This window comes from Leptodactylus fuscus, chromosome 2, assembly GCF_031893055.1.
Source record: "Leptodactylus fuscus isolate aLepFus1 chromosome 2, aLepFus1.hap2, whole genome shotgun sequence".
NCBI lineage: Eukaryota > Metazoa > Chordata > Amphibia > Anura > Leptodactylidae > Leptodactylus > Leptodactylus fuscus.
In genome coordinates, this window is record NC_134266.1 from 261,730,189 (window position 1) to 261,750,076 (window position 19,888).

The 19,888-nt window shown below is 47.0% G+C and overlaps 1 protein-coding gene across 2 annotated transcripts; it reads left to right on the forward strand.

Annotated features, from left to right (window-relative positions):
- The first annotated feature begins 3,507 nt into the window (after positions 1-3,507).
- On the forward strand, positions 3,508-15,166 carry CWC15 (CWC15 spliceosome associated protein). 2 transcript variants are annotated; one of them, XM_075262983.1, is made up of 7 exons: positions 3,508-3,598; positions 4,844-4,985; positions 7,208-7,320; positions 7,873-7,955; positions 8,544-8,651; positions 14,386-14,504; positions 14,851-15,166. In XM_075262983.1, the coding sequence occupies exons 2-7, from the start codon at positions 4,855-4,857 to the stop codon at positions 14,978-14,980; spliced, it is 684 nt and encodes a 227-aa protein (XP_075119084.1). In that variant the 5' UTR covers positions 3,508-3,598; positions 4,844-4,854; the 3' UTR covers positions 14,981-15,166. The 2 variants fall into 2 exon arrangements, with proteins under 2 accessions (XP_075119084.1, XP_075119085.1); XM_075262984.1 differs by having other exon boundaries at positions 3,539-3,598; positions 4,840-4,985.
- Positions 15,167-19,888: the final 4,722 nt, after the last annotated feature.

The following is a 19,888-nucleotide window of genomic DNA, read 5'->3' on the forward strand; positions in this document are numbered from 1 at the left end:
GTGTATTATCCCTGTACTGTGACATCACTGTGTGTATTATCCTGTACTGTGACATCACTGTGTGTATTATCCCTGTACTGTGACATCACTGTGTGTATTATCCCTGTACTGTGACATCACTGTTTATTATCCCTGTACTGTGACATCACTGTGTGTATTATCTCTGTACTGTGACATCACTGTGTGTATTATCCCTGTACTGTGACATCACTGTGTGTATTATCTCTATACTGTGACATCACTGTGTGTATTATCTCTGTACTGTGACATCACTGTGTGTATTATCCCTGTACTGTGACATCACTGTGTGTATTATCCCTGTACTGTGACATCACTGTGTGTATTATCCCTGTACTGTGACATCACTGCATACAACATTGAAAAATGTTGCCAGTCAATTACGTAAAGTTTCTAAGGGTGCATTCACACGGAGTAAGGTGCCGTGTGATGTGGCACGTATACGGCGTGTGTGACTTTGCGCACCGATAAAGCTCCCATTGATTTCAATGGGAGTTAGTCTCGTATAAGCCGCGTTACTTTGCGGCTGTGATTTTGCGGCCACAAAATCACGCCTGCAAAATAACGCGGCGTATACGATCCAGGCTGCCATTGAAATCAATGGGAGCTTTTATGGCACGCAAAGTCTCACACGCCGTATACGTGTCACATCACACGGCACCTTACTCCGTGTGAATGCACCCTTAAGGTTTTCTTTTTTGTTTACTTTTGTAACAGCACAAAAAGTTCTGCAAAAAGTTTCCGGCATGTTTTTCACATGCGGGTGAATGAGGACACCTGACAAGAGGGCTTCATTATTATTATTATTGTTATTTATATATATAGCACCATTAATTCCATGGTGCTTTACCTGTATCTGACTTTTCTGCTGTGATCCAGTGACGGTTGAGAGTAATGGACATTACATAACAGTTAACCCTTGCTTGGCTAGGACTATCCTTTTCTATACAGTATGCCACTTATTTAGCCTAGGGAATGTCAACCTATGTATAACCGCCTGATGCTATCCCGCTATCAGTGCTTTACTGCCCTCTGCTGTCCACAGCTCGCAACTTCCACTTAGGCTTTGGTCATAACACATTCAGGACATATGTGCAGTGAACATGTTTCATGTGTGCGCCTGTAGACTAAGGGAGCGTTCACACTACTGTCGTTGTCCGACAGGTAGTGTCCGCTCCTAGTGTCCGCTCAAAATCTGGCACGGACATTAGGAGCGGACACTAGCTGTCGGACACTGACGGTAGTGTGAACGCCCCCTAACCTATACGGCAGCGCTGCCCCTCCCATGAGGCGACCTGAAGCGACCGCTTCAGGTGGCGCTATGTCAGGGCCCCGGGGAGGGCGGAATTTTTGCTTACCTAAGCCAGTGACTGGCTTAGCGTCACCGAGCGGTGGATTGGGGACGCTGCTGGAGCAGCGCTGCTCCAGTGGCCTCCCCTCACGCTCAGGCAGAGAGCAGGTCCTCTCCCTGCCTGCTCATGCCGCTCCGCCATGCCCCCTTCGCTCTGCCCCACCCCCTCCGCCCCGCCCCCTCCTCCGGAGGAGGGGGGGGGGCGGCTTTCTGTTGTCCGCCTCGGGTGGTGACAAAGGTAGGTTCACCCCTGCTATACGGTATGGTATAAATGTTTTGCAGGATAATAAAAAATATAGTTCACTGCTCTTTTCAAACAAACAAACAAACAAACAAAAAATGTATGTTGTTGTGTGCTTGTTGTATTGTCCTAAGGATGGGGCATCAATATGTAAGTCCCAGAAAACCCCTTTAAAGGGCGTTCCAACTATTCCATGTGTATAGAATGTGAACACAAACTGCGGACCTGAAAGGAGACTCTCTGTTGGCCAAATGGGAGAGGTTGTTAATATAAACCTTCTCAAGGGTTAAAAAAAAAGAATTGGTCTAAGGACTGCTGTTCTATAGAGGGTTTGGACTATATTTAGGGGTCTGGACTTGGTCTCTATATTACTTTGGGGTTCGGATCCGGGGCTGTATTTGTTTGAGGGGTCAGTATTTGTTTGGAATCTCTGATTGGGATCAGTATTTCTTTACATGGTCTGGGGTCTGTACATGTATATAGATTCTATGTTCTTTATTAGTTTAAGGCGTCTGGTCTGGAGTCTTATTATAGACATAACTTTATGTTCTTGGACCCCAATGCTAAATCTTTAGTAGGGCCCCTAATTCAATTAAAATATGTTATTTATAATATGGATGTCTACTTATGTGGCGTAAGGACTTTGGTGCCCCCTCAGATGCCAGAGCTACGCCTCCCAACTCTCCAGGGTTCCGGGTCCTATCCTGTTTTCCTTGTCAGGGGGCATTCACATGGAGGAAAGTGGCGCTGATTCTGGCACGATAACTTGTGTAAGAGTCAGCACTGAAATAAAGACTCCCATTGACTGCAATGGTTTCTGTTTTCCACGCGGAACCCATTGAAATCAATGGGAGGCTTTTTTTCAGCGCTGATTCTTATGTGAGTTATCGTGCCAGAATCAGCGCCCCCTCAGGCTGGGTTCACACCTGTACTGGCTCTCCGTACAGGATTCCGTTCCTCACTCTGTTTGAAAAATGAGGAGAGAAAATCAATGCAAGCAGCGCTTTTCTCTCCATATTTTTCGCACTTTTCAGGCGGAACCCTGTGGACCCCATTATACTCTATGGGTCCACGGGTTTCTGCAGGTAACCCCTTTTTTGAGTGGGTTAGGTTTCCATCCCAGGGGTCCACTTGGGAAACCTGAATGCAAGTTTGAACCTAGCGTCAGTGGAAGGTATGTCCCTACTCCCACTCCCTACTACACCCTGTCTCTTGCTCCTGGTGTCTTGGGATTAGTAGGTGCAATGTTGTGACATCACTTACATCACACCTGTTGCTCCCTGGAGCCTCTGGGTGCAGAGGCAGAAGAGAACTAATGGGGAAATGGGGCGAGGTGAGTATTTGTGTTTTTTGTTGTTTTTTTATCCATTCTACTGTAGGTGCACCAGGAGAGGAACCGTATATATACTGTAGGGGCACCAGGAGAGGAACCGTATTATATATACTATAGGGGCACCAGGAGAGTGACATTATACTGTAGGGGAAACAGGAGGGAACGCTATAATGCAGAGACATACTGTGCCGGGGTCACTATAGGGACATTATACTGTACAAGGGCACAAAGAAATATGGGAAAAGCCAAAGTAGAAGTGGGCAGGGATACTTTGTCCCTCTTTCGGTCCTTTGAGAGTTATGGCCAGGGCCCACATGTGGGCGCTATCTCTGCACCCCTATAGATACACTGTCTCTATTAACTTAGGGGGTCTGTATTGAAGGGGTAATTTGCTGTATTTGTGGCTGAAATGCTGTAGGTTGGTGTGACACACACACACACACACACACACACACACACACACACACACACACACCACGCCAGTACTGCCCACAACAAAGATGGCGGCGCACTAGCTTCCGTGACGTCATTACCCAGCGCCGGAATTTATCGTGTAGAAGGTTCCCCGTCGCTTTGTATTGACGTGCCGAGTCGGATTCCGGTTTTTTTTTTTATCAGCGCGGTGTTCCGAGCTGGAGGGACGGGAGCCTGCGGGGTATGTGTGTACGAGGTGCCGGGGATGTGGCCGCTATAGAGGCCGCTCCATGTAGTATCAGTGTGCGTGGTGTGTACATGTGATGTGGAGTCAGGTAGTGACGTGCTGGGACCTGTAGTCCCACTGATGGGCTGGCTCTATTACAGAAGGTGCCGGCTTGTATATGTACATTACACAGTATGGATGGGGCATACTCTATTCCTGACCTAGTAATGTCTGGGCACTGGACTCTCCCTTTTAGCTATTGGGGTTTAATGATATCCTTAATGTTAAAGGGATTGTCCAGGAATTGTAGGCTGATAGATGTGACATCATGTAAAATCACACTCACGTGTCCCTGGGTCTCCGATATTCGCACGGCCCTTGTCGGAATGACTGCACCCCATGTGACCGGGTGCTGGAGAGGGACCCTTCACATGGGGTACAGGACTTCCAATTATGAGGACCAATTGGGCACTGGGGACCGGTGAGTATGATTATTATTAGTATTATTGGTGATGTTGCACCTCCACAGGGGTTTGTCCTAATCCTGGACTGCCCCTTTAAGGGTACCTTCAAATTTCCATAGGAGTGGGGGATAATCTACGTATGTAAAACGGCCGGCCTGCCTCAGCTTGTGGGTCAGGGGGAGTCACATGACCAACTCCATGGCACTTCACCTTGTCGGCTCTATAAGACCCGACAACCTATCTGGGATTCGGTTGCTTTAAGTGCTGTTCCTTGGCGGCCGTAGTCCTTTGCAAATATAGACATGGGAATATCTGCATAATAACCGGAGACTACGACCCCTCCGAGAGATGCCGTGTGCTTGTCATCTTTCCATGGTTATCAGGCTATGTTCACACGTAACATATGCCTTGGAGGGATCCGTGAAGATGGACAAAAATAGAATGTGACTTATATAACCTATAATAGCCCCCAGTCACAGCCATTGGTGTGGTGCTGTATGATATGGCGTCACACGGCCCCATTAAATACAATGGCTGTGAATGTGGCTATTATAGGTTATATGTAATTGTGTCACATGGCCATTAGTAGTGAAAATAGCTTTTGGGTACAATTCAGGTGGAAGAACCTTCCCCAAAATTTCTACCTGGAGACCAGTGTTATCTTCATTCTCATGTATGGTGGAGATCCCGGCCAGTGAGCGCACGATCTTCTATTTCTTCTGGGTTGTCAGACATGTTGTGAGCCCAGTAAAGGTATATGACTAATGACCGCTGCTTTCTTCTGTTTATGAGACAGCCGCTTAGAGGATGACGACCGCAGCCAGGCCAACCTTTGAGCCAGCCAGAGGCGGCAGAGGAAAAGGAGAAGGAGACTTGAGTCAGCTGTCCAAGCAGTATTCCAGCCGAGACCTTCCATCACACACCAAGATCAAATACAGGTAACACGTAATGTAATGTCCCTGGCCTGCAAGTCTCTGAGATCGCTTGTAATGATCCGTACACTTGTGTGTTTCATTTCAATGACGGCAAGCTGAGCTCTTAGTTTCAAGTGAATGCAATACTCAGATCTATATGCAAAGATGGCGCCCTGAGTAAAGCAGCCCCTGGTATGTAAACAAATGAAGAGGCCATAACACTCGTACGATTGCTGTGGCCCTTGCAAAACAGCTGATTGGCAGAGGTCTGGACCCCTCACTGATCTGACATTGATGGCCTAAAGGGGTTGTTCAGTTTCTGTGGGGGTCTAACATCTGGGGCTACCGCTTATCAGCTCTATCGAGACAACACCACTTTCTGTATTGTTTACATGCTGGGAGGCCCAAACCCTTCCTCCGCTTCCCCTCTGCCCCAAAGCCCTGGGCACCGCACTGTCCCCCCTAATCCCTCTCCCCAAAGCTGCCACGCGTGCCTCCCCCCCCCCCCCAAAACTCACCCCTATGGCCCCGCGGACTTTTGCACCTCCCTGGGCCCCCAAACCCCTCTCCCGCGCACCCCCCTGGCGATCCAGACGGCGCCCCCACGGTGGAGCGCTCGGCCCCATACCCTGCACTTCCCGGTATACTCACACAGAGCTGGCTTTTCCACTCCACATGTGGTGTCCCGCAGATGGAGGCCGCGTGTCCGGCATCTTGTTCGGGGCGCAGACTGTCCCCAGCCGTTGCAGTTTCTTAGTGCTGCCAAGTTCACGCAGCATGGCAGAGTTGCGACGTAGATCTTCTTCAGGCCACGCTGTGCCGGCTGCATCCTCCCACAGCATAGTGCGCACCCCCTCTGAACAGGTTAAACCTCTTTGCCTTTCAAGATGGAAAGCGGACCTTCCTAAACCTATCTCCCTGCCTGAGTGCTACGAAGCCTGTGGGTTTGTGAAACGTGTTTCAAAAGGAGCGGCCCATTGGGTGACAGCCCAAAAAATCCTGCTGCGCTGGTACAGAACCCCGAGCCAACTGGCCCATATTGATGCCTCCCTCCTGAAATTCTGTTGGCGAGGCTGCGGGCAGGTTGGCACCCTCCTACATATGTGGTGGGAATGCCCCTCAGTCCAAGACTTTTGGATAGCGATCTTCCAACCTATTTCCTCTATGGCTGCTCTCACTATACCTCCCTCCCCGAGCCTGGCACTCTGCTTTTTGGACACTGGGTCTTTTCCCACAGGTATGCAGGTGGTACTGGGCCAAATAATATCAGCAGCCAGATCCATGATAGTGAGGCAATGGAAATTTGCGCCCTGCTTGACGGTTGGCGAACTAATTCACCATGTAGACTTACCCTGGAGCGGATGCCGGCCTCCAAAAATCATACCTTCTCTATCTTTTGCTCCAGGTGGGCTCTTTGGTCCTCCTTTATGGAGAACAGGAAGGGTGCCCTAGCCCAGACCCCACGTCCTCCGCCTGACACAACTCCCTCAAGTGCTTCGCACACTGGTTCATTATTACCCTAAGGGCCCCTTCACACAGCGTAAGCGCGCCGCTCATTTAGACCCCTACACGCGAGCGTTTCAAAACACATCGTATTCAATTCAATGGGAGCGCGCGTGAAGCCGGCTTTACGCGCGCTCCCATTGAAGTGAATGGGATGTGTTTTGAAGCGTTCGCGTGTATAGGTCTAAATGAGCGGCGTGCTTACGCCGTGTGAAGGGGCCCTAATAGTCGCAAGTGTTTGCTTATTCCTCTGTGCGTTGCTTGTCAAATTTAGAATGGTTTTCCCTTGTCCTGAGTACACGGTACCTTACATACATATAGAGTCACTGGTTTACTTATGTTATTTGTGTGTTTTGGTTTTTCGTTTCTTTCCCTACATCCTATACCCTTTTTTCCCGTCTTCATACAGGTCATAGGTCATTAGTATGCGTTACATGGGTGCCTGACATATGGACCTCACACGTACTATTCTGGCAGTCTACAGGCGCTGAAAGTGTGCAGGCTACTTGTATTCAAGTAATACGAGCGACGCTGCAGTCCCGTCCACTGCATAGCTGATCTGTGCGGGCTCCGTGTGTCGGACCCACACAGATCAGATACTAATGATGTATCCTGTGTAGAAGTAAAAAATAAATGAACAAAACATATAGATCTTGGAAGGCTAGGATGAAAAAAACAAACCCGCCAGTGCCAAGTGGTTAAATATACATGTATATGTGTAATGCTGCTGTGTGTGATTGTAGACAGACCACCCAGGATGCCCCCGAGGAGGTGAGAAGCCGCGACTTCAGGAGGGAACTAGAAGAAAGGGAACGTGTCGCCGTAAGAGACAAGAACAGAGACAGACCACCAAGAGGTACGGAGCCGCTCTTTATATGCGCACAATAGAGTTGCCTACAAGTTTCTGTGATTGAACAGTCGGCAGGGATCCTGCTCCATGCAGGCGTGCAGACGGCCATCTTTATATTTTATATTGTCTCAGGTCACTGGGTAAACCTAGTCTAAGGCTGATCACACATCATCTTTGTAGCATAATGTGGAGAAGGAACAGGACTTGTACTTCTCATTCCTGACCTATCTGCTTCTGGCTTTGGCTTAGAAAACCGCAGGGGAGATTTTCCCAAAAAACGCTGTATAGGTGACAGTGGAGGTCAGAGTGCCATCCTGATTCTGCCTTTACTCACCAGCCGTAGGGCTTATGGGATTCTTTTGTGTGGACACATTAGTTGTACATTCGCTAGAACACCAGGGGGCGCCATAACATGTATGTAATAGCAGTACATGGGAATGGTTTTTTAAGAATTCCAATTGAAAATGTATGTTGTGTTATCTGACGCTATAAGTGAACCTCGCTCCTGTTATTTGGGAGGTGTGTAGTGTTACTGTTCTGTTGTTTTCCCCCTTTCAGAGCACACGTCATCGGTGTCCAAGAAGCCTCGTCTGGATCAGATTCCAGCCGCCAATCTGGATGCAGACGATCCACTGACTGACGTATGTATTCCTCTCTTTAACCCCTTACGTTTATATATTACAAAACTGTTCACCGGGTGTATGTTGTAAATCCCAGGGTTCTGTATACTGTCCATGGTCCATGACAGGTTTTGTGCTGGTTTGTATTGTGTGTGCATCCACGCATTTGGATGACATTTATACTGCAAAAAAGCTTGGGTTGGTTCTTCCAAATTCAGACCCAATCTCTGCCATGTGCATCTTCTTATAGATATGCAGTAAATTGGACATCCCTTTAAATATTGAAGTGTTTCATCCATGACTACATCATATATATGGTGTGTCAGTACTGGCTGAAGCTTCTTTGTACCACTGGAGCCTTTGGGTTTCAAGAAAGTCTAAGGATTCCTGCGCTCCTTCAGGGTGTTGCACTTGTCATTTCTTGCCTCCCTACAGACTTAGCATGTTATGTAGCCGGTCCCCCTGGGGTGCGGTGAAGGGGTCATGGGCAGCCCGAGGTCACCTACTATGGTTTCTGTAAGACTCCAGGGCTGGTTATGTATCAGGAGATTATCTTGGCCGGACCTTGAATTCTATTTTTGATTTATTTCTCTTCACCCCCCCCCTTAGGAAGATGAAGATGATGACTCCGATGAGGACAGTGATGATGACACCGCAGCCCTCCTGGCAGAGCTGGAGAAAATAAAAAAGGAGCGGGCAGAGGAGCAGGCCCGGAAGGTAAGACACAGAAGCTGCTAGAAGACTCTCTGTGCCTGTGTGTCTTCTGAAATGTACAGTAAGATCGTCTTCTTGTAAGATACATATTCCTTGTACATCTGGGGTCGCTTTTCTCTGTTGCGTAATCTTCCCTCCTCACTCCCTAGCTGCAGACTCTGAACTTGAGCACCTGCCATTTTGGTTTAGGGATATATGACCGTTTCGTCAGATTAGTTTGCCGCCATGATTCTTCCCTTATCCCTGAATCATTTCCTCTCTGCTCATGATGAATACCATCGGCTGCATAGAGGTAAGGAGCCTTGTCTGAGCAGGCAGACTGGATCATTCACGTAAGGTCACTGGTACAGATTTGGCGATTGCACTAAAATTCTGGCTTAAAGGGATTTTCCAGATTTAGATGGGTGTCCTACCTCCTCACTTGATGCTCTAAGACCCCCACTGATCAGCTTTGGGGCTTGCGGTTGAGCATTGTGGCCTATTCACTCATTACCAAGAGCAGCACCATACATTTCTGTACGGCCGTTGTGCTTGTTATTGCAGCTTCATCCACTTGAATGAGACTGCGTTGCAAACTGGTTTTATTGTGTAGACTGAGTAATCTTATTACTAGACTATAAAGGATTTCAAGGGATTTTCCGAGACTACTTCATATCTTTAAGATCCGTGGCAGTCCGGCACCCGCTGTGGATTAGACTCCCTCAGTGCTACTTCACAGGTCCTATATCGTTGTGTTCATCAGTCACATGGTCTGATCAGTCTTATTCAAGTCACTGGGCACTGGAGAGGATGCAGCGCTCACCCAAATGTCACAACCTCTCCCAACAGCTGATCTGCCTGGGATCTGGGTGTCGGTACTCCGCTGATCTGCCATTGATGACTTATCCTAAGGATGGGTCATCAGCTATTTAGCTTGGAAAACCTATTATTTGCCTTTCATTGCATACTAAAGCAGCGACACTTCCAATATGGCCACTACCGGGTTTATTTTAAACAAAATAGACAAGAAATAACGACAGCATTAAAACAAATGTATACGTTTCCGTTTTCACCGCCAGATGTAGATCTACAGCTTCAGTTTCTAGAAAGGGAAATCTCAGCTCTGCAGTTAGAAAATCCAGATAATCCTGAAGAGCCGGCGGGCTGCTGAGAGCGAGCGGGTTATTACAGTAAAGTGCAGACGTGCTGCGAACACTGCCGCTCTATAGGATTTACTATTCGTTCTGAGGACTCTTCAGTCCGTTGCACATCACAGCTCCTGCTACTTGTGGATTGTACTGTAAGGATGAAGGGCTTCATGGATTGTGAACATGGTGACCCTGAATGTAGAAACCTGCTTTATGTACTAAACAGACGGTAATGTTAAAGGGTCTAAAATAATGATGTGCCTATACTAGAGTGTTGGGGTCTCACACCCGGGACCCCTATGGATTAGCTGAACACAGGCCATGTCCTGTTTCCAGCTCAGTCCCATTCAAGTAAATGCCACTAAAAGCTCAGCCCCTATACACTGTAAGGTACTGTAGGTAAGTAGTGCAGAGGCGGCCTCTTAATGTATCCCTTTAATTGTATAATTCTGCACATCCTATTGCTCACCTCTGCTATATGTATGATATAAGGTGGGCCATGGGGAGATGATATTTAGCCTATGTTCTCACCACGTGTATTCGGTGATGGCTCCTGATACGCCAAACGTATCCACAGACTAATAGTGTCTATGTGCAATATGTTTAGGTGTTCGGTGACGCCATACTACTGAAAACCAGGAATTAATAGTGTTTTCTTTTTTAACAGCTGTGTAATGAGCCTCCTGCAGTTTTATTTTTCTCCACCAGAGGGCAGAGACTGATCTGGTATAAAGTGATAATAGAAACATTGGGGCAGGTTTATGAAGATGGCAGAGGGTGACACTCATTTATGAGCTGGGGCGCGCCCTCTACTGGGCAGTGTACGCTAGTGCATAGCCGGCATGCATCATTTACTTGAGATTTCTGGCATAAATGATGAGAAATTTTGTGGGGCTGAAATGAAAAAGACGCTTTTTTATTTAATAATAAATAATAATAATTGGGACAGAAAACTGGCATACAAGGCATAAGTAGTCTGGGTTATTTCTATGTATTTCTATGCATATATACATCACATATATCCATAGGACACAGTCGGGCTGGTATATACAGTATGTTCTGTACTTGCTGTATACAACATATACCACTATATACCTGTACAGTTGTGTGCAGCAGACATATACCTCCAGTAAGTCGCCATACGTTATCCTATAATAGTGTAAGCAAGCGGCGGTGTGATAGACAGGGGAACATACACTGGCCTCTATTCTTTATGGCTTCGCCACTGGGCACTATGCATAAAAATTGGGGAACATAGATGAGGCGACTGCATAGTAAAGGTCAAAATGGGGCCCATCATAGTGCAAGATGTGGGAAGGCAGGACAGATGGGTCAGGTGTGTGTTTGCCCCTATTTTCCGTGACCCTTTGGCACATTCCCTCTGGAAAGGGGGTTCTAGTTCCCCATGAGCAAAGTAATGTGACCAGCCAAGATTCCTTCCCTCTTTTCAAGGGCGCCATAGTCTTCCTCTAAGCCCTTGACTGTATTCCGCTTTTCCTTCAGACAGCTGCCTGAGCTCTGCGAAGACTCCCATCATTTCCGAAATATTTCAGAAATGACCCTTTACCCTCGGCCGAAAGCTCAGAGCTTTTCGGTTTTAATTAGCATTCCTGTAGCCGCTGCCGGCAGCAGATGGAGACGCTACCCAACATAATCTAATCTCAGCAATTACGTATAGGGCACACGCGGATGCAGGCACAGAGACCCTTCTGTGGTCGCCCGGCATCGTATAATTGGATAGGTCTCATGTGCGGGGTCTCCGGAGCAACCTCACAGGGCTGTGGCTTTGAATACAAATATTTGCAGAGGTTTTACAGACCTGAATGAAGATTTGCTGCTGTGAATCAGCCCTGAGATAGGAATACGTCTCGAGCCAGTGACCTCATGTCCATTGGGTCATTATGAAGCTCAGTCTCATTCAAATGAATGGGGGGGCTGAGCTGCAATACCAAACACAGCCACTATACGATGTACAGCGCTGTGTGTGCTAACTAGTGAAGAGGCGGCAGCCATCACTCTATTCCCGGACTACCCCTTTAAGTTTTAAAAATGGCGCAAAATACATGATAGAATTGGCATGTGTATGATTTGTCTTTATCCAAGAGGTTCTTCAGCAGCTGGGAATTTGTGTATGACGTTTGTTATGACTAGGATCATGTGCCTGTATATTATGGCAGACTTTAGTCAATGAATGGCATAGAGATATCAGTTTCCTCTTTAAAAAGATGTTCTGCAGCAGCTGTGGTATGTATTAGCTTTTCAATGGGACTAAGTGCTCCCTGTGGGATCGGTGATCCTGAATTGGAGAAGGCTAATGACTGATCCTTAGGGGGCACAACAGTTTTAAAGGGCTGCAACGTGCTGGTGAGCACAGCGCCGTACACTATGTAGTGGTTATTCTTGGTATCGCAGCTCAGTCCACTTACCATAATTGATTGGGACTGAATTGCGATCAGACCGTTTAACCAGTGATTGTGATACTACATGGCTAACTTCCATATTGGTCTGAGCTGCAGTACTAGTCACAGCCAGTCGTGAAGAGTGGCGCTGTTACTTATCCTAGAAAAACCTGCTGTTCTACCAGATGACGGCGTCGGCTCTGAGACCGGTAATAGCAGGACGTCCGTGTCTTCCAGCCATTATTACACTGCTTGTCGCGCTGTTACGGCTCATTGAGTTGTAATGATATCTCCGCTGCGTTGTCTTCGAGGGAGCGCAGAATTTGCGTCAGGCCGGACGACATGCAGAGCGGCGCTTTTCACTGAAGTCAGAAGAAAGCATCTCCAGCGGAGCGCCGCGGGGCCACACACTAATCTCCCTGTAATGGAAACTGAAGCGTCCTCTGTGACCGCGCCGCAATTACCGCTCGCCACCGTCACGTAGTTTCGTCATCGCTTTTCTAAGATGGCTGACTGCTCTGACTTTCTACAAGTTTCGCTGCAAACGGAAAGGATTTTACAGAAGCCATGTAAAGTCTGGCGGCCATTTTGTTTGTGGGTGTTTAGTACAAAGGGGGTGTGGAGCTGTTGTCCATGTCACTTTCATTTTCCAAAAGGTACTGTGATTAGTTGCGATTGGCAACTGGCCAATAGTCACAGCTTAAAGGGGTAGTGCAAGGGGTCGGGGGATAAGTTGTAGAGTGGTGGGGGTGCGGCTGAACACAAAAACAGAGGTCCCTTGTCAATCCAACCCCTTCCCACAGTTGGAGAAGTGGCCTTGTTGGCGCACTGCTACTCCATACCTCTCTATGGGACAAGCAGAGTATTGAGGGGGGCAATGGTCGGACCCCCCTCAGATCTCCAGGCGAAATCCTCTGCCTTTATAGAACGTATTGAGCAATGCTGTGGATTTGAGAATTTTCTGTATGCTCATTTTACTTTGTGGAAAATTTCTGATATATATATATATATATATATATATATATATATATATATATATATATATATATATATATATATATAGGCTGCAGATCTGCAGTGTCTGAATTCAACCACATTATGTAGATAATGGGGAACCTTAGTTTTCATGTAAAGTAGAAATAGGTGCAGGATCTGCCCTCCCTTCCCCTATCCATTATAACTAATACTGGGTAATTTAGAAGTAATTCTGCCAGAAGTAACTGTACAATAGCACACAAATAGCTGAGCATAATATAGGAGATTCACGCCTGGAAATACAGGGCAAAGACATGCAGGCAGGCAGCAAGATAGATGTCTGACATAGGGGGGAAAAGCAATCTATGAGCACAGTCATGAAAACTGCCTGACTGATATCCCATCTGTAACCAAACAAGCAGATACAAGTACATAGAAGACTTCTTACATTGTAAGGGGTGAGACGTGCAGAATGTTCAGCCCTGTGCACAGAGCAACGTATGGAGTCTGTGAGGAGAATCAACTCCTCCCCTCTCTATTTACTGGATCGCCCCCTCCACTCCCTGTGAAGCCGTCTTGTTTCTATGGACGTACTTCCCTAGTAACGGAGCGAAATGGAAAACTGGCTAGAACGGAGACCCCCTGGTGGCAGAAACTTTATAGTGTTTTTGGTTTTTTTTGGTTTTTTTTTCCGCCAGAAAGCAGCTACAATTTTAAATGAAAGTGAATTACGTTTTGGCCCAGGATCGTGTGCTCTATTAAATGAGACTAACAGAGTGTCTATAGATAAACTTACTCTCTGGTTATTGTCGCCTATTCCAATGGCAACTTGGGGAAGGGATGGCAGGCGCATGCACAGGTCTCTTGGCTTATGTCTGTGCGCGTACTACAGTAGCTGGAAACAGGCTACTTTGGCTGTTTTTGTAACTCTCATAGATTATAATGGAGACCCCCCCCCCCCATTTTTGTGCACCTTGGATTGTGGGACTTTTATTTCTCACATATCATTGACCTTTAAAGATTATTTGTGGTGTATATCTGTATTAATTTAGCAGCATGTCTGATGAAAATCACATGCAATATCTCACTGTAACCTCAAGGCGGCGCTACGTCATGAATAGTTCATGGCGGATCCCACTAATATTAACGGTATATACTCCAGGACATTCTCTAATCTGTGTGATCTAATCTGCCTAACCCCGAGGAGATCCCTAATGTCTATATGTTTAATAAAAGGAACTAGAGCAGAAAGCTGAAGAGGAGAGAATTCGGATGGAGAACATTTTAAGCGGCAACCCCCTACTGAACCTCACGTCTCCCGCAGTGGCGCAAGCCAGTTTCAAAGTGAAACGGAGGTAAGTTTTTTGTTGTGTGGGACCTGGCGCTTAACCCCTTCCCTCACCTTGACCTAATAGTACATCAGAGGCTGCACACAGTCCCCGCCCACGTGGAACAGCTGATCTGTGTGAGGTCCTGGTGTCCCACCCCCACAGATCTCATATCTATTATAATATATTATTTACGGCTGCTGTTTAGAGATTTGATCGAATACCTCGCTCGCATAGGAATGCGTGTAAGCGGCCGAACACCAAGCGTGTAAGTGCGCTTAACTCCTTGGTGTTCGGCCGCTTACACGCATTCCTATGCGCGCTTGCTCATCTCTACTGCTGTTCACGCCCGGCATGTGTCTTCTCTTCGCAGGTGGGACGACGACGTGGTCTTCAAAAACTGCGCCAAAGGTGTGGACGAGATGAAAAAGGAGAAGAGGTTTGTCAATGACACGCTGCGCTCCGAATTCCACAAGAAGTTTATGGAGAAGTATATCAAGTAGTACAGTTTTATGTGCTCCGGGCAGAAGACGACGGCGGCCATTTTTTTTTTTTTAACCCAGTGACTGCGGACATCACTTAAGCTTTCACACCGCCAATATAATGTGATGGGAACTTGTCATGTGGCGCCCCCTGTCTTCTATCTGCATGTTCTATGTGAATAAAAGCCTCGTTGTTTGTTTTTTCTTTTTTATTCTTTGTTTTATTGTGTGTGAAGATCCCGTATAACTGGACTTGTTCTATTAAACGACTGTACTGTAGTATCTGGTCTGCTAGAGTGTTATTTAGTGTATAAAAGGGGTTGTCAGCTTTGGCTATTTATGGCCTATGCTCAGGTAGGGTGGGGGGAGCTTAGAGCTGGCCCCCACACCGATCAGATGTATGGAGCCGCTTTCTGCCCCTGTCCTGTACAGCAGAAAGCGCCATCGCCGTGTAGTGGCCAGATGCCGTCACTGCGTCTCATTGAAGTCAGTGGGAACTGAGCTTACTTAAGCATCACCATACAGCTGATCGGTCTAGGGGCCAACTCTTAGCCCCCACAATCAGATATTATGGCCATTGTGAAGTGTGCCATAAATATCTTAATCCCAGACAACTCCTTCAAGGAAATCAAACCCCAGTACACCCTATTTCCTGATCTAGTCCTTGCTTATCCTCATACCTTGTTAAAGGGGTTGTCCCACAAATGGCACTTTTCCTCAATCCTGTCGAAAAGTATCATTTGGGGATCCGACTCCCCGACCTCAACAATTCTGAAAATGGGAACCTGAATATTTTCCTGAAGGGGTCATACGTGTGGCCTGCACTCTATTTTTTTTTATAGGGCCACTACAGAACACAATCCTGGCAGCCCCATAGAAGTGTATGGAATGGTGGTCACACAAATATATCCGCGCTCCATCATTCACCTGGGGTGTTTGTCCCCCGCTCCCCTAGAGGTCATGTGACACCCCTCCCCCTGCTATTCTGTGGACAGGGATAGTGGGTGAGTTTTATTGGTTTTGCAAACCCTTTAAGTGTCAGTATAAGCGAGAGATTTTGTCTCCCTTCAGACACCACTAGGGGGAGGTAGACATATTATCTATAGTAGTGAGTTCAATAATGTGAAGGCTATGCAGCGCCTCCTAGTGGTGTCTGCATATTCCATATTTAATACATTGAGGGAAGCCTCGTACCCCATCATAAGAAGGATATACACCCAGACTATCTGTGTACAAGGTGTCAGTAGACGTCAGGGCTGCTCATGGCTCCACCGCCTATGCTGGAATTCTATTCCTGGTATGGATTGGTCGTAATGCAGTAATATTGTAGTGTGTGTTCTGCTGATAACTGGTTATAATGATGCATGCGAGGAATCCATGATGTTATTGCTGCAGATCTTGTGTCGGGTCCAGGACTTGCAGCCCAGGCTTAGATGCTGAAGCGTTGTATGTATGTATAGAGCTTTATAAGACCCCTGTATTATGGCCCAAGTCTCATCCTGACCACCCCGGGTCTGACAACCCTACATAGCAGCGTTATAGGGATGTGTGTCTGGTTTTGGCTTTATGGTGCGTCCATATGGCTGTATTTTGGAGAGGATAAAAATCATGAGGTTTTGCTGTAACTTGCAGCAGATTTTTACCTGGGCGTGAAAATCTGCAGCATGTGAATGGGGTTTGCTTAGATCTCATCTACTTCGCTGTAAATGCTGCAGATTTTTCCACCATAAAAGAAAATCCATCCCACACGGACCAACCTGCATGTCTGTCATAGTGAGTCGTGGCCACAGGCAGACATGCTGGTTCTCAGACAGTTCTCTGCTTCCTAATGGACCAACTTTGCCTCAAAAAGTTGCAGAAAAACCTGCATGTGTGATTCCTGCCTTAGGGGCCTGTTCACACCAACTACCTTTGTGTCCATGAAAAAAACTAAATCAGACAACTTACCGATCCATTATAGTCAATGAGGCCATTTGCATATCTCATTTTTCATGCACCAAGAGCCATTGAGGGAACAAAAAAAATAATGGCGTGCACAAATTTATTTTCTTTTCTTGTTGCGTCTAGAGAAGGGTCAAGATTCGTTTTGGGTTCGGGGGTCAGGTTCCTGATTCGTTCAGATAGAACCAGTAGTGAAATTATTATACTTAGGCCGGGTTCACACTTTGTATTTTGGCACGTAGACGCCGCGGGAGCTTTTGTGGGCCGTATACGCTCCCATTGTTTTCAATGGGAGCCGGTACCGTATACGTGGCGCTATTTTGCGGCCGCCGCAAAATACCGCCGCGTATACGGTACCGGCTCCCATTGAAAACAATGGGAGCGTATAAGGCCCGCAACAGCTCCTGCGCCGTCTACGTGCCAAAATACAAAGTGTGAACCCGGCCTAAGTGTAATAGGTGGAGAAAAAACAAAACGCATTCATGCTCCCCTCTCTTCATCTCGTTTGGGCCTCCTTGTGATGTCCAGCGCTCTCTCCGCCTCCTTGATGACATCATGTGTCTGGGGTCACTGCTGAGGCCTGTGATTGGACCACAGGAACGTCATGACGCTCAGTATGCCCATGTGACCGCTGTGGCCCAATCGCAGGCCTCGGTGGTAACCCTGGGCGCCACAAGGAGTGAGAGGCCCCAAAGTATAATTTACCTCAAATCATGCCATGGCGGCCATTTTGTTTCATACGAGTGTGATGAATGAGATGAATCCCCAATTGATCGGTTTAGTTAGAAATCATAAAATTTGGGTTGAACCCGGTTCGTGACGAAGCAGCTCACCCATCTGTAGTCGTGGCCCCCTGATGTCATCGATGTTCTGTCGGTTTTTCTTGTGCTGTACGTGTTTTTCACAGTCCCCTAGACTGTAAGGGTGAATTCACACAATGTAACGCGGCGCTGATTCTTGCACGATAACTCGTGTAAGAATCAGCGCTGCAAAACACAATCCCATTGACTTCATTGTGTTACGCGCGTTAAACGGAACCCAATGGAGTCAATGGGATTCTGTATTGCAGCGCTGATTCTTACGCGAGTTATCGTGCAAGAATCAGCGCCGCGTTACATCGTGTGAACGCCCCCTTATGGTGGAGATGAGTCTCAGTGTCTGTTGATTTCAGTTAATTGGGGCCCTGTTTGTTGTAAGGGTCAGTTGATCTGTTCTTCTGATCCTTCAATGGACACCCCGTGCTGATGAGATCCTAGAATCAGCGCCTCTCAGAATGAGAAAAAAAATGGATGTGTGAGTGACTATAATGGGCGGTAAAGCAGCTAGTGTGAACGGGTCCCGATACTAGTATATACTATAGTCCTCTTCCAATGGTGCAATGTTCCAACCCTCTTCTCTGTACATGTGCTTTGTGCAGCCAGTCGCCCAGGACCATTCCTTAGGAGTGAAGAGTCACAGCCTGCTCCTCCTGTGGTTTCTGTATTTCTTGGCCTTCCACCTGTCACCCAGGAAGTTCTGAATTCCTCCGGGGTCATCAGCTGGCCGCAGCGCGCTCTGTGGGAAGCTTATTGGCTTTTCAGTGGAAGCCGTGCCTGTCTGCGGGATTTTTCAGCCCTACATGGCAGTCCTGAAGAAACGCCTAGTCATGAGGGAATGTGGACGCGTCCACCTCAATAATCCTCCGGAGGCTTCCAAGACTTCGCTCGCGGCTCCATCTCAACAGCAACAAAGCTTGTAAGGAAAGTTAGCGAAAGTCCTATGCAGAGTGAGCGGAGAGTATAATCTGCCATGTATGACCAGATGCTAGTGTTCACATAACCTGCCACTTACGTTACACTTAATGTTAGCATGTGCCGACATTATACGATAGAACAGCACTTTATTCAGTGAATTCTCATGCTTACACATGATATGCTTCCATTAGCACTCACTCATATGCAAAGCTCAATTATTGTATGGAATTGCCTCGTAGAATGATGCAATACCTCCATGTCGCCATCAGGTGTCACTACTATCCATAGAATGGTAGATGTGTCGGAGAAACAGTGACACCTGCTGGTCAGTCTTAGACTTGCGATGCAGATTTGCTAATCATTTATGCACTTGAAAGGAAATTGGTGCAGTGCAAGCTCAAACTTATACTGTGAATGAAGAGCTGTCCCCCAAATATCTGCATCGTAAAGAGCCTTAAGACGTGCACAGATTATCTGCAATGTGTGATATGTATATATATATATATATACTAGTGTCAGTGACATAAATAAAATATACAGATATTGCATCTAAGTTTTTGTGGATCCAGCTCTTGGGGTCAGGTATACAATCTTGTGCAGGTAAGTACAGAGGTACAGTATAATACAGTGTAATACCACGTACAGCCACTAGGAGTGTGACAGCACTGTGCTGTATGAGGCAGTGTAATACCATGTACAGCCACTAGGAGTGTGACAGCACTGTGCTGTATGAGGCAGTGTAATACCATGTACAGCCACTAGCAGTGTGACAGCACTGTGCTGTATGAGGCAGTGTAATACCATGTACAGCCACTAGGAGTGTGACAGCACTGTGCTGTATGAGGCAGTGTAATACCATGTACAGCCACTAGGAGTGTGACAGCACTGTGCTGTATGAGGCAGTGTAATACCATGTACAGCCACTAGGAGTGTGACAGGACTGTGCTGTATGAGGCAGTGTAATACCATGTACAGCCACTAGGAGTGTGACAGGACTGTGCTGTATGAGGCAGTGTAATACCATGTACAGCCACTAGGAGTGTGACAGGACTGTGCTGTATGAAGCATGAAATTCACTGCAGGTTCATTTCCATTTTCAGACCCAATATTGTATCATAAATGGTACATTCTGGCTGCACACAGCCGCCACTAGGGGGAGCATACTGTACATGGGGAAGCTTTTATCCAATTCAACGGGGCCTAAAGGGTTTTTTCCAGGCCACATAATTGATAACCTATCCCTAGGCTAGATCAT